Below are 25,048 nucleotides of genomic sequence, written 5' to 3' on the forward strand. Positions count from 1 at the left end.
TTGGAAGAAATACATTTTCATCAGTCACTTTGGCCCTGTGTATGGCTAACACTATGTGTAACATAGCAGATACTACCAAACAGTGCATGATGTGACGTGGGAGGCTTCGGAACTCCGTTTGCAGGATATACAGGTTTCGAATTGATTGTGTCCTCCAACGTATTCCACATCTTTGACATGTAATGTCCACAGCTGTGCCACTTGGGAAATTTTTCGTCAGGGGGCGTCCTGCGTCGGGTCGATATCCGTCGAGGGCGACGTAACCAGATGTTATAAATAGGACGCACGATGCCCGTAGCCTCAGTTCCGTTTTTTCTGCAAACGTGTTTGCTTCGAGAACTCGCCGCGCCTCGTGTATTCATCGTGAATATGTCGTCTTCTTCTACCTCTGCGACTCCATGGCCTGGCTTTAACACTTGCCGGGACTGTAAGTCTAAGATGTCGATTACGGACTTGCACCGCATTTTTTTGTGGTATCTGGGCGAGAGTCATGACACCGAGGACTGTTCGAAATGTCAGTCGCTGACTGCTAAGGCCTTGCGGGAGTGTAAGGGGAAGTTACAGGTAGGTCTGGGTTCTAAACCCAGTAAGTCCCGAAAGGGGATGTTCAATGACTATACGAGGGGTGACTCTCCTCGTCGGAAAGAGTCCCGGGAATTTCGGTCCCGGAGTGGGCCCCCCCCCCATTCGTCGTCGTCTAGGCATTCCCGGAAGCGGTGCCGCAAGGAAAGTGGCTTGTCCCACTAAGTCCTCGAAGCCAGAGGAATGGGTAGCCTTCAGGGAGCAGATAGTGGCGATTTTTCATTCCCAGGGCGCAGTTCCGTCTGTGCCTTCGGAAGAAGCCGGCAGGGGACGGTCTTGGTCCGAAGCTTGCGCGCCTTTGGACCCGGGTCTTTGGCGTGATACTCATCAGGGACCATCGAGGTCCTGTTAGGACAAGGTTCAGGTTGATCGCCAGAGATGTGCTAGATCCAGGTCTCGGTCTTCCTCCCCAGCAAAACCACAGAAATCTGGTAAGGGGTCGAGGTCAGCGTTTTTGTCCGTCAGATACGGATGTTGAGGCTTTGCCTTCACACCAGCCTTCGGCGCTCTCGAAGGCATTCGGGGCCTTTTGGCCGGAATTTGCTGATGGAGGTCCCTGGTACTGTGGATCCTCCAAGGAAGGGTACATCCACGTCTGTGAAGCCTGTTAAGGATTCCAGACCCACTTCTGTCCTTAGACAGGAGTTTTCTTCCTCTGGATGATATCTATGAGGATGAGGAGAGGTCAGATTTGGAATTGCACTTGATGTGGCTCCTGTCTTTTCAGGGGACAGTCAGTTGGAAGAGTTACGTCAATCACTCCATGATGCCAGTGGCTTGGACACTTCTCCTGAGGTGGAGTTTGGCAGACCTGAGCCTGGGGCTCTCAAGGCTACTGAGGCCGCCTTCAACGACTATGGCTCAAACACCCCACCCCCTCCAACCAATCTGCATACTTCTATCATACTCTCTGACTCGTGCCTCAACTCCACCAAACGCTCCTATTTGTCTGACCTTTTCCAATCTCAATCTTCTCACCCTCGCCGTATCTTTCAAACCTTATCCCGTCTTCTTTCTCCTGCTACCCCTGATCCCTCTATCGCCTCTCCTCTTATTGCTTCTGATCTTGCCTCCTTCTTCTCCAACAAAGTCCTCAAACTTCGCCAAACTATCTTTTCCTCTCCTTCTTACTCTTCTCCTCCACCTCCTCTTCTCTCCTCCATGTCTTTATTTCTTCCAGTCACTCAATCTGAAGTTACCCTACTACTCTCCAAAACTCATCCTATGGCTTCTCCCACTGACCCCACCCCATTCCTAACCTCTCATTCCTAAAATCTACCCCCTCCTCATACCCTAGCTCACCTCTTTCTTCAACACCTGCCTACTGTCTTCCACTTTTCCTACTCCTTTCATGCATGCGACTATTATTCCTATACTGAAAAAACGTTCTGCTAACCCCCACTTAGCGTCCAACTATCGTCCCATCTCTCTCCTACCCTTTCTCTCTAAACTTCTCAAACGCATGGTCTACTCTCAACTTTTGTCTCCAACCACTCTCTCCTGCCCTCTACTCAATCTGGTTTCCGCCCTCTACACTCCACTGAAACTGCCTTTACCTCTGTTCTCAACTCTCTCCTTTCCTCACGCTACACTAAACATTCCTCTATTATTCTTCTCGACCTCTCTGCTGTTTTTGACACTATTGACCATAATCTTCTGCTTAATTCTCTCTCCTCTTTTGGCCTCAAAGACCCTGTCCTTCTAAGGTTCTCCTCTTATCTCTCTAACTGTACCTTTGCCATCTCCTGGGGTGGCTCCACCCCTCCCACCCTTCCTCTCAACCATGGCGTTCCTCAAGGTTCTGTCCTTGGACCCTTTCTCTTTTCGCTCTACACGTCCTTCTTAGCCCCCATCATTACTTCCTTCGGTGTCTCACATCCTTTCTACGCGGATGACACCCAACTCTTTCTCTCCTTCTGACATCCACCAGAAACTTTCTTCTTGCATCTGTGCTATTAAATCTTGGATGTCCTCTCACTTCCTTACTCTCAATACCGATAAAACTGAAGTTCTTTTCTTCCCTGCATGCACTCTCCCTCCTTCCTCTCCTCCCCCTTTCAATCTCTTTCCCCCCTCCAATCTCTCCTTCTCTCACCACGCACATAACCTTGGCCTTTATCTTGACCCCCACCTCTCCCTTTCTCACCATATTTCTCTTACTGCTAGATCTTGCCGCTTTCACCTTTACAACATCCGTAAAGTAGGATCCTTCCTAACCTTTCACGCTACCAAACTTCTAATCTCCTCTCTCATCTTCTCTAGACTCTTCTACTGTTCTACTTTTCTTTGGACTCCCCTCCTCTCACCTCTCCCCACTTAAATCTATATATGACTCTGCTATCCGCTCCCTCTGCCTTCTCTCTCTCCCCATGACTCCATCTCCTCTTCTCTGACCTCTCTAGGTTGGCTCCCATTTCATTCCCAGCTCAAATTCAATTTCCTCTGTCTCGTATTCAAATCCCTCCATGGTCTTGCCCCCTCTATCTTTCCTCCCTCCTCACTTTCTACACTCCCTCTCTCCGCTCTTCCAATCTCTACCTACTCTCCTCTCCACCTCCACCCTGTGCCCCTTCTCGCTTCCGCTCTTTCCAACTCCTTGCCCCTTAACACTGGAACCGCCTTCCTCTCTTCATCCGCTCTACTACTTCCTTCACTTACTTTCGTACCTCCCTAAAATCCTATCTCTTTCATTCACCTCCTTAAAACCCTTTGCCTCCTCTTCTATTAGTACTCTCTCCCACACCTCCTTTTCCTACTTCGCTTCCCCTCTCTTCTTTCTCTCCACTCTCTTCCTTCCTTATGTCCTGTATATTTCTAATCCTCTTCTCTTCCTTCCTTCTCCCTACTCTCTCTGCCTCCTCTTACTTCTGCTTTCACCTTTCCTCGTACCCACTATCTCTTCTCTCTTCTTGACCCCTCCCTTCTCTTCTTCCCCTTCCATAATGTAAATTGTTTTTGTACTGCTTTACTGGTTTAATTGAATTGTTATGTAATGCTTGCTGTATATTGTTGGTTCCTCTTGTTAAGCATTTTGGATTAAAACGCTATATAAATTCAATAAAATACAAATGCGGAGTCCACTTAGGAGACTGATTGCTAGTCCACTTAGGAGACTGATTGCTAGGGTCACTGAGTATCTTGGTTGGTCTAGTCCTCTGGAGGCATTTGTTCAGGATGACTTGACTGATATTTTGGATCAAGGTCCGTCCTCTGACCCATTGCTACCTTTTCATTTGACTTTGTAGAAAAGGGTGGCGGCTGCTTGGCAGATCCCAGAGTCTCTTCCGGACGTTAACAAGTCAACTAAAAAATAGTGCCCTTCCAGTAGCGACCCCAGCTACCTTTCCTCTCACCCACTCTCAAGAGTTTGGTGGTTCAGGCGGCTACGGCCACCTCGAGGCAGGCGGCATACCCTACCATCCCTCCTGATAAGGACGACTAACGCTTCGATGGTTGGGCACGCAAGGTGTTTTCTGCGGGGAGTATGGCACTGAAGTCAGCCAACTCTTCTTGTGCCTTGGCAAGATTTTCATACACGCTGTGGAATTGTGTTTCTTCAGCGGCTGAGCATATCCCTGAGGAGGAAGAAAGGGATGGGTTCCTTGCTCTCGTGCAAGATGGCAAGGATGCCATGTGTGAATTCCCTCAGTCGGGATTGGACACGGCCGACAGTGTTAGTCGATCCATGGCTGCGAGCACAGTTATGCGCAGGTTTGCGCGGTTGCGGAAGTCGGGTTTTGCTCCGGATGTACAAGCCAGTCTTCTGAACAAGCCTTGAGAGGTTGCAGACCTCGAAAGCTGCTGCTTAATCTTTGAGCGAAGCTGTGCGTCAATCTCCGCCTTTTCGTCTTAGCAGACAGCAGTAAAGGGAAGGTTCCTTTCGTTACTATTCCTCTTTTGGTAGGACGCAAGGAACCGCCATTCAAAGGGGTCAATGTAAAAGTACCTGTGGTGGTCGGGAAATAGATGTGCCAAAGCTGCTCAGGCAGCTCCCTCTTTGCCTTCAGGCGTTGACGCTCCAAAACAGCTATGAGGCCATGTTCCATTATTTGTCGGTTGGGGGCAGACTGGCTCAGCATCTCAAAGAATGGAAAGCTATTACTTCGGATGCCTGGGTTCTGGATACCATAGCCCACAGCTACTGCCTTTCCTTCCTAAAGCGGCCTCACGACTGTGATGCTGGAAATACATTGGAGGGACAGGGCCTCCCTGTTCTTGTCCTGTAGTCCTTTTTCATTTGTGTTCTGTATTTTCTTCCCAGGAGTCCATGTGGGACTCATGGCAGTGCAGCTCTTCCCGTTTTTGGTTTGTGTACAGACCCATGGGATACCCTTATGGCACCCATGGGTGGGGGTGCAACCCTGTGCCCCTAGTGTATGTTTTTGGGCACCTGTCTGTGGGCCACAGAGCAGGGTATTGGCTGGTGGCAGCTCCATGCTGAATTTGACAGGGATACCCAGGCCCTGCGATTGGAATCAGTTGATTCTTGATAGGAAACAAGATGGCCCCTGTGGCCTCTTGCTTTCTATTGCATGTTATCTTGTTTTCCCAAAGTCCTGGGAAGCCCTGACTCTGTCTTTTCCGCCTAACTGGCTGTTGGGTGGAAGTTCCATATATGGTGGTGTTGTGAAGTCCAGGCCAGACTGGCTGGAACCTTCCCAGTGACTATGTTGTGGGTACACCCTGTGGGTGGGACCTCGGTGAATGGAGTGTGTGACCAATGTGCACTTCTTGTTGTGGACGTCTGGTTTCTGGTGTTTGACACCATGATTGGGACAGCCCTGCCCGAAACTGGTATGATTGCAGTGTGTAGTGTTGAATGGCTGGGTACTTGTCCCAATACACATTCCTTGTTGTGAGTGTCTGAGAGGGAGGCATATGGCCTGAATGCACTGTATGCCTGATTGGCTGACTGACTCCCCTTCTGAGTGATTGGTTACCTGAGTGTGACCCAGCAAAATGAATAAGAGATCAACTAGTAGATCTGTGGGCCTCACTGCTATAATTTGTTCAGAAGCTGAAGTTGAAACTGACGCTTAATCTCAAAGCCGAGCCTGAAGAAGAAGGTTGACTGCTGTCTCCCTTCGCCAAAATCCGAAAGCCGTCGAGACTGATCCAAGAGAGGACCTGGTTAAGGTGCCCTCTTCCCGTGCTCCGAGGGACCACGAGCACTGCTAACCTTTGCCAAAGCGCCCTGGAAGTAAGACCCTCGACAGGCTGTCGACGGGAGATGGGGACTGCCGAGGAGAACGAAGGTAAGCACCGGACATTCTATCCACCGTCCTTGACCAGGGTTTACAAGTTTGCTGTAACCGCTGGAGGCCCGTCGAAGCAGTTTTGCCCAGAAGAGGGGACCGCTTGACGCCGTGCCATCGACGACCGGAGCCGCACGCTCCTTTGCCTAAGACTTTTGATTCACAGACTCGCTCGTCCGCACCGCCGCCTGCCTTAACCCGCCAGAGAAGGACAGGCAGTCGAGTCTCCGAGGAGCATCCGCCAGTGGGTTTCCCGCCCCCCAAAGACCGTAGAGACGCCAGACGACTCAAAGCCCTTGCTGGGCCACAGTTCTTCACCAACCCTATGCAGTCCTGAACTATCAACATCGAGGTGCCCCGCACGCCTCTTCCTTGCAGGATGTCTTCACTCTGTCGTCGATGAGCACCGCTGGGACCGAAGTTGCTGCCTTAACGCCGATTCACTTTCTTCGACGATCCGTGGCTCCTGCTTTAAAGGGAGCCACTCGAGAAGGATCCGTCGACGACTCGTCGACGAACTCTGCTATTCCGGTTACATTGGGGTGGTAGAAACATTGTAGAAGGAAATAAGACTTATACACAATATATGGACTGGGCATGTGATACATCTTCATTTTACAGGTTGGGGGGGGCGGTGGGGAGATATCCACACAGAACTGTGTCTAATGGTAGAGGCCAGTATTCTGCCAATTGTTCTAACCAACTGCTTTCCTCCTGTGTCTATCATTGGTTACCTTTATTAAGTGATTTGTGTGGCATTTAACCAGAGTACAGTTGATGCACTTTAATGAAATCAAATAATAATTGTGGTACCACTTAGAACTGTATATATTTGCCATTGTAGATTTACTGAGCACAAAGTGAGTTATTGTGATTGTGTATATAACCTTGAACCTTAATTATATAAAGACTGTGTTTTAACTAATACAGTGTTTGGACATTCCTTTGTGGGGGCTTGGGGACTACACTGTACTTAAGAACCAGCCTGCATCACCTCCTGAGAAGCTACGCCTTGATTGCTTGTCCATTGCTACCGACAATAGAGAATCTTGGCTGGGTTCCTCTATGCCTTTCCTCTACCATATAGAGAGCAGTACAGATCCCCACCCTCCAGTCTTTACAACAATACACCGGGGACTGTCTCTTTGAAGCTTCCGGATCCGCTCCTTGTGCAGCAAATCTTGACCCTGCCGGTGAAAGCTGCTTTAGAACTGGTGCCTGTAGCAGAGTGGTACAGGGGATGTTACTCAACATATTTTTTTATTCCAAAGAAAGACTGGGGATTGAGACCCATTTTGGACTTGCGTTGGTTGAACAAACTCCTCAGGAAGGACAAGTTGAAGATGGTCACTATTTCTCAGGTCCTCCAGGCCCTTCGACTTCGGGATTGGTTGGTGTCTCTGGATAAATCAGCACATGAAAGTAAGCATCCTGTAGGTCCAAAGCACAGAAAGTATGTGAGGTTTGCGACTGGCAGCTCGCACTTTGTTTCGGTTCCTGCCATTCGGATTGACCTCCGCCGCGAGGTTCTTCCCCAAGCTAATGGTGGTGGTGGCTGCGTGTATCAGGCGAGGGGTGATTCTCGTCTACCTCTACTTGGACAACTGGCTGATTCGTGCGTGTTCTCCCGAGCAAGCGATGGATCATCTCAGTCTCACCTGCCGCTCCCTTCACAAGCAGGGCTTCTCCCTCATTTTTCAAGAAGTCGCATCTGACACCTTCCCAACAGCTCTAGTACATCGGAGCTGTGTTGGACACGTCCTTTGGGAAGTGCTTGCCTCCCAAGGTGAGGGCTCACCTCATTGTGCAGATGGACAAATTTCAACATGCCCAGTGTCTTCAGGCTTTCAAATTCTTAAGGTTGCTCGGCCTCATGGCATCCTGCAATTTCTTTGGTGCCAGAGGCCAGGCGGAGGATGAGATCCCTGCAATGGGTCCTCAAGATGCAGTGGTCCCAATTCTCAGGCAAGATGTCTGATCCTGTTCCGATTCCATTCTCGGTCTCGCAGGATCTTCTGTGGTGGGCCAACGATGGGAATCTGATGATGGGGGAGCCGTTTTGGCAACCGTGGCCAGGGGTGACTGTTTGTTTATATTTATAATGCGCATCAGACCCGGAGGTAAAAGGGTGCAGCAGATACAAGATAATGCAAGGCTTAGTTACAGGAAATCAACATTGTGGAGCATAAATTACAGAGCAGACAAGAAATACTTATATACAGATATTACAGTCATTATGTACAGAGATCTGGTAGCATCTATTGGGAGCATATGAGCGTGTGGAGCAAATCTTACAATGGCAGAGTTTACAAGTTTTTACACACGTTAAATGTTGGAAGTAGTGGCAAGTAATGGTAGCAGGTTGGGATGATCAGTGTTAATTACAGTTCATTCGACATAGTGCAATAATTAACAGTCATTAGCTTTCAATCATGAGATAGTGTTAGTTCTGAAGTTGGTGTAGGACTGGCTAATTCTCAATGTAGGAGGCATGGAATTCCAAAGTTTAGCCGCTTTGACAGGAAAACTGTTACCTCCGATGGTGGTAAATTTGAATTTGGGGATGACCAGTCGATCCTTATTTGCTAATCTGGTGGGTCTTATGGATGTTTGTTTGTGGAATCTCTCAGAAAGGTAGATAGGGGCGGCGCTGTTGAGTGATTTATAGGGGAGTGACAGGGTTTTTAGGAGAATTTTGTCTTTGGTTCGGAGCCAATTGTTCTGTCACCTGTTCTCAGAGATATGGTTTCTTTTAGAGATGCCTAATGCCGCTCTGAGGGCATTGTTTTGTAGGGTTTGGATTTTTTTGATGATGGCTTTGTTAGAGCCTATGTACAATGCATTGCAATAATCCAGACGGGACAGGATTAGTGCTCTGGCCAAGACGGTACAACTGTTATTGGAGAGAAATGTTCTTATAAATTTACACGTATAGGTCGTGGAGGACGCTAAAGTGTTAACTTGTTTGGCAAATGAGAGTGTAGAGTCAAGATAAAAGCCTAAAGTCTTTACCTCCTGAGCTACCTTAATACAGTTGCCGTCGATTATAAATGAGGAGTATTCAGGCCCCAGTTGTTTTAAGTTAATGCGTGTGCCCAGGATGAATTCGGTTTTATCATCATTCAGGCATGGTCCGTGTGAGGCCATCCATGCCTGGATGATGATGTACACTCTGTTCGCCAAATCCTTGTCATAATCACCTGAAAGTGGGAGGATGATCTGGGTATCATCTGCATAGTTGGTGTAGGTGACACCTAGATCATCGAAAAGGGGCTTGGTAAAAATGTTGTACAGAGTGCATGAAACGCAGGATCCCTGTGGAACACTTCAGGAGATGGGAATGGGGTCTGCCACTGCAGTATTGACGGGCGCTTCCCTCACAGAATGGGGACCTCATGCCGATGATCTGACTGCCAGCGGTCGTTAGTCTCCGTCAGAGTCCAAACTCCACATCAACCTATTAGAGCTGAGGGCCAGTCGGAGGAATGTGCGTGGGAAAGGGTGTCCTGATCATGACGGTCAACACAGTGGCCATGCATTGCCTCAACAAAAAAGGGGGGGTAGGGTCACTGCCGTTGTGCAGAGAGGCCATGCAGCTCTGGTTTTGGGCAATCCAGCAAGGAATATCACTCTTGGCAGTACATCTGGCCAGAGAGGAGAATGCAGTGGCGGATGCTCTGAACAGGCAGAGTACAGTCTCTCGCGAGTGGGAGTTGGCTCAGGAAGTCCTTCTGGAGATCTTCGCCCTTTGGGGAACCCCATAAGTGGATCTCTTTGCGACCAGTACCAACCAGTAGTGTGAGAGATTCTGCTCAAGGGAATTTCCTCCAAGAGGAGCCTTAGGAGATGCATTTGTCGTGGATTGGTCATTCCCACTTCTGTCCGCGTTACCTCCGGTCCCCATCATTCCTCAGTGTTAAGGAGTTTTCGGATACCATATGATCCTCATTGCTCCGCATTGGGCCAGGAGAGCGTGGTACCCACACCTTCTAGAAATGTCCATCTGCCCTCCACGCCGTCTTCCCTACCAAGAGGAAAGTCTCTCGTGCGAGGGGGGGGGGAAGGTGGGTTCTCCATCCTGTGGTCAAGACTCTCAACCTTCACGCTTGGTATCTGAAAGGTTGAGATATAAGGATTGGGACCTCCCGGATGACGTGATGGAGGTGTTGCTTTCGGCCAGGCCGCCGGCAACAAAATCCCTGTACCGTTGGCGTAAGTTTTGCGGCTGGTGCAAAGGACACAATGTATGTAGTGTTCCATTTCCATGGTTCTGTCTTTCTTGCTTTCTTTGGCCCACAGGGGCCTTCAAGTAGGTACCATTAAAGGTCACCTGCCGGCGCTGTCTCTTCAAGCGCTCGTCTGAAGAATGTTCTTATTTTAAGATTCCTTTGATTTCCCAATTTCTAAAGGGGCTCACTAATGTGTTCCCGCTGTCCCCCTTTCGGGTGCCGGTATGGGATCTGAATTTGGTCTTGAAATTCCTGATGGGTGCTCCATTTGAACCTTTGCACTCTTGTCCTTTGAGATTGTTGTCTTTCAAGACGGTTTTCTTAGTTGGTTACATCCGCTTGCAGAGTGAGTGAATTGCAGGCACTTTCATCTAAGCCACCCTTTACTGTGTTCCACAAAGATAGGGTTGTACTGAGGGTACGTCCTTCCTTTCTACCTAAGGTAGTGTCTGAGTTTCATTTAAGCCAGAAAGTGGTACTTCCCGCTTTCTATCCTCATCCTGGTAAGGAAGCGGAGCGGCTTCATAGGTCAGACCCTAGGAGAGCTCTGGGCTTTTATTTCTAGAATGTCCAGGGTCAGAGTGGACGATCAACTCTTTGTGGGGTATGCTGGACACTGATTGGGCCAGGCTGTTACCAAACAGACTGTGTCCAGGTGGATTATCCTCACCGTTACTGAATGTTACAGATTTGCGGACAAGGACCCTCCTGGAGGGTTGCGGGCTCACTCCACTAGGGGCGTGGCTACTTCCACAGCCCTGCAGCGGGGAGTTCCTATTAGGAATATTTGTGACGCAGTGACATGGGCTTCTATCCACACCTTTGTCTAACATTACTCCCTGGATACGCTCCATGGTCAAGATATGGCCTGTGGTAAAGCGATTCTTTATTCTGCCATCTGATTGGGTATTCTAAATTCTTCTCCATCCTCCATTTTCTGATACTGCTTTGGGAGTCTGTCAAAGATGTGGAATATGTTGGAGGACACAATCCATTCAAAGAACAAGTTACTTACCAACTGGTAACGTTCTTTCGACTGGATGTTCCTCCAACGTATTCCACAGCACCCTCCCAGCCTGCCCCTCTGAAGAATTTTCCCTCAAGGCTATGTGCAGTCAAGCAGGCATTGTGTAGGAGCAGGTCACACGTTATGAAGGAAAAAACATAAACTGAGGCTACTCTGCTGAAAAATTTCCAAAGTAGCAGAGCGGTAGACATTACATGTCAAAAATGTGGAATACGTTGGAGGAACATCCAGTCGAAAGAAAGTTACCAGTTGGTAAGTAACTTGTTCATTTTTTTGCACAATGCTACGCTACTGGATGCAATGCAAGAGCCAAACCGATTTTGATAATCAGCCTTGGTACAGTGGACGGTTTGACCAGATCCATGAACCCGAGACCTGTCATTTGGTGGAATTCCGGGGAGTCTACCTCCATGGTTTTTTGTATCCAGACAAAACATTTGGACATGCTCTTTAACTATTACATTTTTTGTCGGTCTAACGTAGATTAGTCATTTGAGAAATGTAGAGCTTCAAGGTCTACAGCCAAGTCATTGGTCTTCTTGGGCCCTTATCAGTTTTATCTTTAAAGGGTATTTGCGGGTCAGCAGAGAGCTAGGGCTCAATCTAATTGGTCCAGCAGGATCAGTTAATTTCCACTCCTACTCCAAAACCTGTGCACTGTCTGTTTACACTTGTGATGTGTAGATAGTTTTCCATATCTGTTTCCCCCCGTTGGTACAGAAGCCCCATGAAATGATTCACATTTGTCCCTCCCTGAAATTCTTTGCAGAGAGGTTTCCCAACGTTGGCCAGGAGGACTATACGTGGAGTCCTCCCAAAACCCCAGCACAGGTGGGAAAAGAATGGTACCTCATATACTACTTTGTTCCCTAGAACGGTGGCAGCTTGCAGCACTCCTGAGTCTGTGTACAAATTCATCTGAAAAGGAAAATATTCACCCTTTCCAAGCTATTTCATGCATAGGGGTTTTTCTTGATGTCTTTAACCTCACAGGATATCTTCTTTCATATTCCTGAGAATCTAAATCATAGGCAGTACTGTAATTTGGGGTGGGTCCAACGCTCTTCCATTTCATGGCTCTGCCTTTTGAGTGTTCATTAAGGTGCCATTTGTTTCATCGCCCTTCAGAAGGGAAGGTGTGCATGTATCCGTGAGCTTGATAATCGTCTCCGGAAGGCAAAGTTGGCTGTGTTGTTTTCAGGACACTTTATGAAGACATGAGGTTCTGTTTAAAGACAGCTGTTTTGGAGACCTCTCTCAAAGGCCTTTCCACCTGCACAAAAAGCGTCCACATTAGTCAAATAATATCAGTTTCAGATCACTGTGCGGGATCCTGCCAATGACTTTTGAGTGCTGGCCATAATGGCCTCTTGCATTTTGCCTGTACTCCCACATGATTGAGAATGGAGTATACCCAATGTCTTTGCAAGTCTCAGTTGAAATATTCCAGACTAGTCACCAAATTGAGTTGGACCTAAATGCACACTACACTCAGTTTGGGAAATGTTGGCCAGGTACACTGACCTCTTGATTACTTAACATTGATAGGCATTCTGCTGCTAGGCGTGTTTTTGAGCTGTTGACTATTGATTGTTGATGGGAACGAACAAAGCACCATATTTAGAATTGTGCTTCTAATGGGTTTATGGATGCATACTGTTGGATGCCAAAAATGTAATTTCTGTGTTGTATGCCGATAAGAAAAGAGATTGTATTTACTATTACTGTTGGTTCTCTCTCCTGCGGTTTGTGTGCCTCATTCTTTGACTTTTGTTTTCTCTCTCCATTTGTCCCCTTATTGTTATCAGCAATCATTCGAGAAGCAGGGATTTCACACTGGAACGCCGGCCGCCTCCTTTAGTTTGCCTTCAGCTCTGGGCAGCGCAGGACCCATCAATGCTGCGGCTGCAGCAGGATACCCCCCTACTCCCTTCATGCACATCCTGACCCCACACCAACAGCCGCACTCACAGATCTTGCACCATCACCTTCAGCAGGATGGCCAGGTAAAAGCATCACCTTTTTTAGGCAACCTCAACGTTCTTCCCACTGCTTTTTAAAAATTGTCATCACCCTACAATGTCTGCTCCCCCACTTGGAAGCCTGTTCATTGAACTGTGTGGGTACCTCAGAATCACATTCTAGACTTCTCATTATGCTCAGTACAGCCACATTCTCCTCAGTATTTCATATTTATAGCTCTGGATGTTTATTGACCAAATGTGTGCCTTTGTTTTGCATTTCCTGCCTTTATGTATCAGTTGTCATATTTGCAGATGATTTTGTGTTGCCACCTGCAGCAAGAAGACCAGGTAAAAAGATTTGAGCAATTTTATTGCCTACTTTCCGTCACCGTGACACTTTGGTTGCACAGATGAACTTCCTTATGCTGTAAATGGTCACTTAGTTTCTGCTGTCCATTTGCTCTCACGGTGTATTGGCTCTTTTGTGCAATGGAGTGTACACTCAGACTTAAGTCTCACTTCTTTTGGCACTCTTTCTCCTGTGTAAACATTGAAGCCCACTCTATGAACGAGCACACTTCACCAAAAACAGTGCCATGCCTATTCCTCATCCATCATACCACATGATCACCTATAAAAGCATGAGACACATCAAATGTTGGGCTTTATGCCCTGCTCATAAGACATTTTCACAGAGTTCTCCAGCAGTTTAACCACTGCCTTCTTAAAGTTGCAATTAGTAGGCTGTAAACAAGCATAAAAACAGAAGTCCTGTTTTGGCAATTTTAGGGACTCTGTTTATGGCCCTTCAACCTTATGCTTTTTCCCCTCTAATTTGTGGAGCACCAACGTATTATTGTTGGCTAGAGGGAACTTCTCCTGAAGTCCCACTGCCATTGAAAACCTTGATGCCTCATTTAAGGTATGTGTTTGGTCCTTTGTATGGCACCCATTCCCAGGTAGCCCATTAGACCCGTAGCCATTGGCACCAATAATCCTGTTCTTGTTTATTGGGTATTTTCAAACTCCCTTTCCACAAGGTAGGCTCAAAAAGGCCATTCTGACCATGTGGGCTCTTTGTGAGCCCACATGGAAGCCTCCATGTTGTTTGTAACTGTTTTTTTGCAATTATTCTTAAGGCTCTGCCTGGCCTCTTCTCTCTTGTTCTGCAACTTTGAAGACGCAGGTCTGCCTACCTGCTGAAGAACTTTTCCTGCTGACATATCCTGGTTTGGGGTTTCTGCTGCGGACCCCCTGAATTCCCCTGCTCCCTCCCCACATGCACTCGGTTGAGATTTCTATACCCAAACTGTTTTTGGCCCATTTACCACTTTTTTTCTTGCCAGGGTCTGCCATCTTGGTGTTGGGAGGTTCCACAGCTTGGAAGAGCGTTGGGATACCAACATCCCACTTGATCTATTCCTTAGGACATCCTAGGGTATCCCCATGCAGGGATAGTTATCTTCCCGGGCTACCACCCTTGGTTGTTCACTGAGCCACTGGGATACATCTTTGTGGGTTCCCGCCTATTCCTAGAGTCTTCCTCACCAAATTCTTCACTCCTGGCTTGGAGATTGTTGTGATGGGAAGTGTTAGAAAGGCATGCTATCAAACAGTGAAGACGGGCCCAAGTGATCACATTTCAAGGGTGTTTATCGAACTTCAATGAGTTGGTTGAATGCCTATCTAACCTAAATCTAAAGATGGGAGAAAGCTACGACCATCAAATAATATTACTTCAGTCCTAGTAGAGTCTCTGTCAAAATAAAAGGACATATACTAATAAACCTATAGCCAATCCTTACTTGTAAATACAAAAGGGTGTGGGACAATTGCGTATGCACAAATAAGTGTTCAAGAAATATGTTGGGACGGTTGAGGAGTTGGGCTTCCCTTCCCCATGTTTTCAACACTGGGCAAGGTGGCACGTTACACACGCACGCACACGCACCAGCTTTATCGGGTTCTTGACATGCACAACTTCTCGCTTCCAGTGTTCATCATGGGTCTCCCTACTTCAGGCTTTGACCCCCTTTTTACCACAATGTTTACACTTGGTCTCCTTCGTTTGGGCTCTGACCATGTAATTTGACTTTCTACTGTTGTTCCTCTTTATATCAAAATCGAAGACTTTCGAATGTGTGATGGGTTTTGCTTAAACCGCTGCAGGACCACTTCGATTCACTTCGCACAATGTTTTGATCAATTCTATTTTCGTTTCTGCCCATTCTTGGCAGGATACTTTACAGAGATATTCGATTGAGCACATTCACAGTGCCGATCCACTCTCAGTATCGTATCTTTCCTTCTCAAGTTCAAACATTCATCAGCAGTTTAGCTTCACTCACGTCTTTCATCACACGCATTTAACAATGTTCGTTCCAGCACTCGTTATGCAATGTTGCCACTTGCTACCACCCTCTGAGGATGCTACAACTAACCCCAGGGGGAAGGCTAAAGCACCTCACAAGAAAGGAAAGCAAACCCCTCTTAAATGTGGGTAGTATAGGCAGAGAGGCAAGGCTTAAGCTTCAGGTGGGGGTAATATTTTGACACAGAGGTACAATTAGTCCCCACACATAACTCTAGAAGATGCACTACACCGATATACTGAAAAAGATATTCTTTAATAAAGTCGCACATCTAAATCTGAGTTCAGATAAGCAATTTTGCAATTAATACACAATATTATAAAGATACAAGTATATATATTTCTGATGTTTGTTAATCTGCTTAGAATCACATGCTGTGCATAGGTCCGACATCCAGTGGTCACTGCGGAGTATTGCATTTTGTTTTTCGTAGTCGAAAAGGGGACGTCGACAAGGCGTGTCTGTAACACTATCCCTATAGTGACGTGCGTTGTACCCACAATCCCTCACGCGTCGAGGTCCCTCAGATTGTTTTTTTCTGCCCAGTTTCTGGTCGCCTTTCGCGGAGCTCCTAGAGAGACATTGCTATACTTGCCACGGACCTCGGTCCTTTTTTGTCATAACTTAATATACTGATAACGATCCCTCCCCCTCGACGTTAGCTGTGAAGCTGCTTCTCCGCCGAACTGATTTTCGACGGAGAGGAAGAGCGGAGGAGATCCTTCGGCGCTGCCGAACACGTGGCCTGGCCTCGACGGCCAAATTACAGTAGGGAGAGTGGGGGTTAAAACTTTGTCTCTTCTCTTTGAGAATGTCTTTCTTTCTCCCCTTTCTTTCCCTTGGGGTTGTTATCGCCAGCTATTATTGCCTCAGCTATGGAGAGGACACCATTTAAGTTTTGCCCACGCTGCAGGGGCAAATATACTTGGAAAGATAAGCACAAGCTCTGTAATCGTTGCTTACCCCTCGATCACATAGAGAACAGCTGCGCAGCCTGCAAGCTCTTAAAACCCAGGACTCTTAAAGAACGTAGGGTTAAGAGGTGGGCGGACTACGCGATGTCGAAGTCAGTTTCCTCACCCGCTGCCGCTGTTACTGAAAGTGAGGAGGAGTGCGATAACTCGACGTTCGTTACGGAAGTCATGAACCCCCCAGAAGGAGCGCTCCCGCTCCTCGTCGTCCGTCCCCGGCCCCGACGGGCTCGGCTCACGCCCTGCTTATGGGGATGAACACCCCGGCGACAAGGACGCACACAAACCCCATAAGGCTAAACACACTACCCACGGCTCTTCTTCGTCGAGAACGAAGGATCCATCAGCGCCGAAGGGGACGCAGGGCACTCCGGCGTCTACCGCAGACCGTAAAGGTCACAAGCCCCACCCGCAAACGCAGCCGCGACCCGCGATTGGGCTTCCATCTAACACGGGCGCTACCCCAAAAACATCCGACGCAGCGCTCCATAGAGCGACCGTCGAGGTACAACGCGCAACGCACACAACGTCGACAACAGAGCCCTCGACGGACAAAATCATGGTCGAGAGCCTAGCGAGAATTGTCGCCGAAGACAAACTTACGCGGACGACGAAACAAACGTCGAATACCGCGTCAAAAAAACATAAAAGTAGCCAGGAACTACCCCTTTCTCCAAAGGACGCTTCCGAACTACCTGAAGGCTTTTTAGAAGGAGATGGGAACCTCTCGTCGACGTTGTGGGAGCGTTCGAAACGATTCGAAGGCGAAAACACTAATTTCCCCCCTCTAGACTATTCAGGGGTTACCCCATGAGACCCTTGAAAGACTCCATTCTTGCATGGAGAAAATGGAAAGGTTTCTAGGAAACCAAGACCCACCCACTCACAAAAGACAAAGAGAATGGGCACAGGATCACCCTAGAGTCAAGATTCCTAGGCTGGTTGACCTCACTGAGGAGGAGCAATACCTCCAAGAAGATGAGTGTTTGGGGGGAGAAGAAGAGGTAGAACTTGAGGAAGAGGCGTTCGAAGAAGATCCTTACACCACTGCTACAGGGTTTGAAGAGGATACAGCTACCTCGCAGTCCTGGCATTCACCGTCAGTGCAGCCTTGGCAATCCCCATCAGTACATTCAGACCCTGATGCCTTTCTACCTTCTCCTCTCAAGGATTCACATGGGAACTCCTCTCCCATAGATGACCAACCTTCCCTCAATGCACTATTGCGCAAGGCAGCAGCGCATTTTGAGATTGATACAGGGGAAACTCTTCCAGACATTGACTTTGTAGAAAAAGTCATCAAAGAAAGAGCCCCTGTTAGCCAATCTATTCCACTCCTGGCTTCTATTAAAAGAAGAATTTCTCCTTCCCTTACAAACCCAGCTTTAGTAAGAGGGGTCAACCCTAGAATAGAAAAGCTCTTCAGCCCTTCATCCTCTGACCCTTTATACATCAGAGGACACTCTATTCCGGACTCCCTTGTGGTTACCAACACAAGAAAAAGAGCGGGGTGCCACTATCCACTAGTGAAGCACCTCCAGACAAAGAAGGCAAAAAACTCTACGCACTGGGGAAGAGAATCACGACCTCCGCCGCCTTCTCTACTAGAATTGCTAATAACAACTCACTTTTAGCTAGCTACGCAGATGCACAGTGGAACAAGCTGCGCAGCGAAGCAGAGGAAGCACCTGAACCTCTGCGTTCTCGCCTGCTAGCTATAATATCAGAGGGCACACTGGTAAACCAGGGCATCGTTAAAAACTCCCTAGATGCCGCTGAGACGGCTGGCCGCTCCCTAGTGCAGGGAATACTTCTCAAGCGCCACGTTTGGCTACGCAATTCCGGTTTTAAGCCCGAAACCCAAGCCTCCCTCATAAATAAACCCATTGAACAGACGCATCTGTTTGGGAAAGCAGTAGATGAGGCCCTAGAACATGCTAAAAAAGAGTTTGATACCATCAAGACTCTTGATCAAATTTCTAGGCCCCCTAACAGGCGAGGCTATGGTAATAAACGCTCCTTTCGTGGCCAAAGACAGCAGCAGAACCAACAACAACAATATTACTCTGGCTCCAACTGGCCCACTAACCAGGGTAACACCCAGTTCAGTCAAAGAGGCCAACGCCGTGGCAAAGGAAGAGGTCGTGGCTCCAGCCCCAGAGGTTCCACACCCAATACCAGCAAATGACCCGAAAATTCGGGTCCCCTCCCATGCATCACCGGTCGGGGGCCGGCTAACATCGTTCCTTTCAGCATGGGAGGGAATCACGTCAGACTGTTGGGTATTATCCACCATAGCCCACGGATACTGCATCGAGTTCAACGGTTCCCCGAAGTACAAACCCCCACGGAACCGACGCATGACACCGCAACACCTCTCCATTCTTCTTCAAGAGGTGGAAGAACTACTGAAGAAAGAAGCTATAGAGCCCGTCCCCCTATCACAGGTAACAGAAGGTATTTATTCAGTGTACTTCCTTGTACCCAAAAAGGACTTAACCATGCGCCCTGTATTAGATCTGCGCCCAGCGAACATATTTGTCAAACCCCAAAAGTTTCGTATGGTGACCTTACAGGAGGTAATCCCACTATTATCACAAGGGGATTACATGACAACACTGGACATGAAAGATGCATACTTTCATATTTTAATGTTGGCATCGCACAGAAAATACCTCAGGTTCAAAATAGAGGACAAACACTACCAGTTCAGAGTACTACCCTTCGGGATAGCATCTGCACCAAGGGTATTCACGAAAGTACTGGCAGTGGCAGCGGCCCACCTGCGCAGATTATCTATCCCGGTATACCCTTACCTCGACGACTGGCTCATAATAGGGGATTCTTACGAAACATGCTTCTCCAATACCCAAAAGACCGTAGACCTTTTGTCCCAACTGGGCTTCTCCATCAACGAAAAGAAGTCCAGCTTAGACCCCAGCCAAACCAAACAATTCCTAGGGGCTCTAATTCGAACAAAGGACGGCCTCGTATTCCCCTCCAACGAGAGGGTCCAAAACATGCTGTTTCAAATTCCCCATTATGTAGTAGGCCGAGAGGTGACGGTACGCAAAGCAATGCGCTTGCTAGGGATGATGGCGTCATGTATTTATTTGGTACCTCACGCGCGCCTGCGCATGCGCCCAATGCAAGAGTGGCTCTACAGCCAGTGGTGTCAGGCCAGCGGACAATGGGACGATCTAGTGGTGGTCTCGCAGGCCTTGGTTCTCTCGCTACGGTGGTGGACAAAAGAAAACCTGTTATTAGGGAAAACTTTTGCCACACCCGCAGTGGAAGCCACTCTAACCACAGACGCATCCCTTACAGGATGGGGGGCTCACCTATCCCATCAGACGGCCCACGGAGTGTGGACTCCGAGTTTAGCATCCAAGCATATAAACCTGCTGGAACTACTAGCGGTGTTCAAAGCACTGAAAGCCTTTCAGGAACACTTACAAGGAAAGACAGTGATGGTCCTCACAGACAGCACCACAGCCATGTACTACCTCAACAAGCAAGGGGGCACTCACTCTCCAGGACTGTCCAAGCTGTCCCAGAATATATGGAAGTGGGCTCTCAAACACAACATGTTCCTACTATCACAACATGTACCAGGGGAACTCAATCTGCTAGCAGACAAACTCAGCAGAGACTTCCCACTGCCCGAAGAGTACGAATGGCAATTGCACGAAGACATCGTCTTAGACGTCTTCACGCAATGGGGATTCCCGGAAATAGACCTGTTCGCAACCCTGGAGAACTCACAATGCCAAAGTTACGCCTCCAGGTACCCCCAGAACCAGTCCAAGGGGAACGGTCTGTTGATTCAATAGTCAGGGAAATTTGTTTACGCCTTTCCCCCGACTCCCCTTCTCAACAAAGTGGTGCACAAGATGCACCAGGAGCAGGTTACCATGATACTAGTGGCCCCAATGTGGGCCCGGCAGCCATGGTTCGCTCACTTGATGGAGATGTCCCTATCTCCCCCAGTGAAACTTCCCTGCCCGTACAACATGCTGTCACAAGACAAGGGCAGAACACTGCATCCATGCCCTCAGACCATGAACTTAGCAGCCTGGCTCCTGAGATCATAGAATTTGGACATTTACAACTCCCACAGAGATGTATGGACATCCTCAGGGAAGCCAGAAAACCTAATACTCGCCACTGCTACTCTAGCAAGTGGAAAAGATTTGTCATCTGGTGTAGAAGTAAGAACATCAACCCGGTTGACTGCTCTGCCACTGACATTATTCTGTACTTGACCCATTTACTGGATTCAGGTCTAGTGTTTAATTCCATTAAAGTCCACCTAGCGGCACTTTCTGCATACACCACTTCCCAACTTAAAGTGTCGTGGTGGAAGATACCAGTTATCAAAGCCTTTATGGAAGGGGTAAAAAGAATACACCCCCCGATAGCTAACCCAGCTCCCGGATGGGACTTAAACGTGGTACTTTCTAGACTCATGGGCACTCCTTTCGAACCCATGCACAAGGCAACTCTTAAATACCTCACTCTTAAGACTGCTTTCCTAATAGCTATCACATCCATTAGGAGAGTAAGTGAACTACAGGCTCTTTCTGTACTAGACCCCTTCGTATCAGTTCACAAAGATAAGGTGGTTCTTCGCACACACCCAAGGTTTGCACCAAAATTCATCTCAAAATTTCATGTAAACCAATCTATAGAACTACCAACGTTCTTTCAAAACCCTTCCAGCTTGGGAGAAAAAAGTCTGCATACACTAGATGTACGCAGAGCTGTCATGTTCTACATGGAAAGAACCAGATCACTGAGAAAGACTAATCAGTTCTTTGTCTCGGTGGCAGCAGGAAGAGAAGGAGATGCAGTCTCTAAGTCCACTATATCTAGATGGATTGTACAATGCATCACTCTCTGTTACACTCTTGCTAAGAGAGAACTACCCTTCAAGCCAAGAGCACATTCCACTCGAGGCACGGGGGCTTCCCTAGCATTCATTGCAAATGTTCCCCTTGAGTCCATCTGCAAAGCGGCAACCTGGAGTTCTGTGCACACATTTACAAAACACTACTGTCTAGATGCACACTCTAGATCTGATTCCCAGGTTGGGCAGGCAGTATTAAGACATCTTTTCTCTACTGTTCCTTCTCATAACCCACCGCCAACTCCGGGTACTGCTCGCTAGTCTATGCACAGCATGTGATTCTAAGCAGATTAACAAACATCAGAAGACAATGCATTACTTACCGTAAAAGCATTTCTGATGGTTGTATCTGCTTAGATTCACATGCGCCCACCCTTCCTCCCCGCTTGGATGGAAGGAACATAGACATCTTTCTATATTTCTCTCTTTTCTGTACTCACTCACGTCTAGAAGGCTCCCTCAGGGCAGAAAAATACAAACAGAGGGACCTCGACGCGTGAGGGATTGTGGGTACAACGCACGTCACTATAGGGATAGTGTTACAGACACGCCTTGTCGACGTCCCCTTTTCGACTACGAAAAACAAAATGCAATACTCCGCAGTGACCACTGGATGTCGGACCTATGCACAGCATGTGAATCTAAGCAGATACAACCATCAGAAATGCTTTTACGGTAAGTAATGCATTGTCATATTTTGTATTCACATATTTATTGAGAAATAAATAACAGATGACAGCTAAAAACGTTTTACAAATACACATCCCTCTACTGCCCCCAGATCTGCTATTAAATCCTCCCTCCCACCCCCCCCCCCCCCCCCCCAGCATAATGGTTGTAAAATCATAGTCAATGGGCCTCATTACGAGTTTGGAGGTAGCCATGGTACTATTAGCACCATGGCTGCCTCCAAACCTGTGTCTGGGTTGTCATAATGGGGACTTACCGGGTCATTCCAACCTTGGAGGACCCGGTAAATCCCCATTCTGAAAACCATTCCCCATTCCCATTCGAGCCCCCATAGGGTTCAATGGGAATGGGGAAGGAGCTAATAACGGGGCCGCCAATAGCGGGCCCGTTATTAGCTCCCTGGTCCCTTAACGGGTCCCACTAAGGGCGGCTGGTAAAACCAGCCGACCCTAGTGGGACCCACTAAGGGACCTTGGAATGCAGCGGTAGGGGGTAACGGCACCGGCATCCTTACCGGTGCTGTTAACCCCCTACCGCCGTACTCCTAATTAGGCCCAATGTCTAGCATCAATACTTTGTTCATAGTTAATGTAATTTCTTCCCAGAATACCCTCCGCACTCGCAGATCATATGTTTAAATGAACCCACTCTGTGTTTGCACCTCCAGCACGCTTCAGAGTCTAGCAAACCCCTTGCGTGAAGTTTGAGTGGAGTTCAGTACAATCTTATCAGAATTTCTAATCTGCCTAACCTTTTCTCCAAGGTTTAATGATGTCATGCATACATTCCTGCATACATTGTCCCATTTGCCCACACTCATTTCTGTACCAATTGCCTCAGACTATTTATGAAGTAGGATTTCGTTAACTTCTTTATTTTTAGTCAGGTGTTTGTAGACTTTTGAAGCAATATGACCATCTATTTTAAATTTCTTCAACCATTCTGTGCAGTCTTTGCTCCCTTCTGTTATACTCGCACCAACAATCCTTTTTAATCTCAGATATTCTGCATATGTGCAGTCTACCAGACCTCCTCCTGCCTTCAGATCCCTGAAAGTGATCCACTTTTTATCTGAATATAGGTTGCCAAGCCACTGGACACCACTCGGGAACCAATTTGCCCAGAACAGTGTCTTCCCATTTTCTGTAATCTCTGGGTTTAGCCATAGTGATCATTTTCTGGAATGGAAGACCGTCCCTTTAGTTGACTTCACAAGGCTTTGCCAACACTTCCTCAACCTGGTTGGAGGATAAGATTTACATCCACTTGAATCTACAGATGTCAGACGTGCCCTCGGTGAAAGTGGCGTACACCTACTGGTCTCTGCCTGTGTCCAGACATCTGTTGAATCCTCAATGATTTCAGGCTGGATTGTTTTCCAACTCACAAGAAAGACTGTATCATATGCTCTATTTTCTTCATATCTTTTTTCTTTGCTGATTATAGCTGTTGTCTGCTTAATTGTGTTAACATTTCCCCATAGACAGCCTCAATTCTGACCATCTGTCCAGGTCAGTCTTCAGATTCTCCATCGAACTTTTCAGATTCATTCCATCATACAGTCCACGTTCTTAGTTAACTAAATGCCCAAATATGTCATTCTTTCTGGACACCATTTGAAACCATAGTTACTCAGCTGTTGACTAGTACAAACCTCTGATGCCACCCTGGCCTCCAATTTATTTTGTATCCTGAGACGTCATGGAATGTATCAATTTGTCTCATTGCTGCCAGTTCTAATATGTCCACATCTTGCACCACTAAAAACATATCATCTGCATATAACCACAACTTTTGCGATGATTCATCGAATTAGACTCCTCGAAGCAGTGGATCCCTTCAATCCTATCTGCTAGAGGTTCTATCGCAAGGGTGAACAGCAGTGGGGAAAGTAGACATCCCTGCCTTGTAGCTCTGCCCAAATCTAATCCATCTGAAGACGAACCATTTGTGTTCACACTGGCTGTAGGTTTAGAGTACAACAATTGTATCCATTGAAATATGGTTTCACTTAGGCCAAAGCATTCCAATTCCAACTGCAGTAAATTCCATTCTATGCAAACAAATGTCTTATCTGCATCTAAAGCCAGAATCACCACATCTGTTGACATTTTCAGACCCTCATACAAAGTCAGGATCAGCCTGCGCATGTTCTCCAATGCATGTCTCCCTTTGACAAAGCCCGCTTGTCCCGGATCAATCAGTTCAAGTGGCATGTTCTCCAGTCCCATAGCAAGCGCCTTAGCTAATATTTTGTTGTCTATTAATTAAGCTTATTGGTCTGTAGCTACCCAAGTTCAATGGGTCCCTACCTTTCTTCAGCGATTTGAGAAATAGAGGCATACTTAGTTGTGGAAGGGAGCAGCCCCTTACTCCTTGCGGAATGCAGCCTTGCAAGCATTAGTTCAAACACTACATCCGACATAACCTTGTAGAACTCAGCTGGCAGGCCATCTGGGCCTGGGCATTTCCCGACGTTCAAGCGACATGTCGCTCTTTTGAGTTCCTCCACTGTAACATCCTCTTCCAAATTAAGTCTCTTATGTTGGTGCAACTTCTTTAAGTTACAATCCTCAATGTAATCCTTCAAAGCAACGGCATTCATTTTCTACGCAGAAGTGAGACATTTTGTTTAATAATCTCTGAACTCCTTATTGATCTCCTTAGGCTTGTATGTTATATCTCCTGATATGCCTTCAATGGCACTAATGGTTTTCTCACTCTCGATGAGCCAATAGTCGATCACACTTCTCTCCACCTTCATAGTATTTACATTTCGTTCTGAACATAAGACTCTGCTTTATCTAGTTTATGCTTCTTGACATTTAAATCTGGCTGTTGTCCAGCAGTTGGACTTACCATCAATAGCTCTTCAATTTTAACAATTTCTTCCTGTAATAACTTCACCTCTTCCTTCCTCATCTTTTGCTTTTTACTTGAGGCCAAACAACATTCCCCTCATGTAACATTTAAATGCCTCCCAAACAGAATCTACAGACACTTCTGTCCAGTTCTTCTCGACAAAAAACATAGCTTCCGTCACAATTTT

General features: G+C 47.4%; 1 protein-coding gene across 12 annotated transcripts in view; it reads left to right on the forward strand.

Moving 5' to 3' along the window:
- UBAP2L (ubiquitin associated protein 2 like) overlaps positions 1–25,048 on the forward strand; it is a 1,950,223-nt gene that overhangs the window by 1,761,737 nt on the left and 163,438 nt on the right. For 10 of the 12 annotated variants that reach the window (XR_011304365.1, XR_011304368.1, XM_069651771.1 and 7 more), the window contains one exon: positions 12,902–13,099. Coding sequence is in view for 10 of the 12 variants with exons in the window: in XM_069651771.1 (XP_069507872.1) it covers positions 12,902–13,099 (198 nt within the window). In the remaining 2 variants the exon portion in view is untranslated. Of the gene's footprint in view, positions 1–12,901; positions 13,100–25,048 lie in introns of those variants that run through there. The other 2 variants (XM_069651806.1, XM_069651820.1) reach the window with 1 other exon arrangement.

The sequence above is a fragment of the Ambystoma mexicanum genome, chromosome 1p (genome assembly GCF_040938575.1).
Source record: "Ambystoma mexicanum isolate Mex_15411 chromosome 1p, UKY_AmexF1_1, whole genome shotgun sequence".
NCBI classification, from domain to species: Eukaryota; Metazoa; Chordata; class Amphibia; order Caudata; family Ambystomatidae; genus Ambystoma; species Ambystoma mexicanum.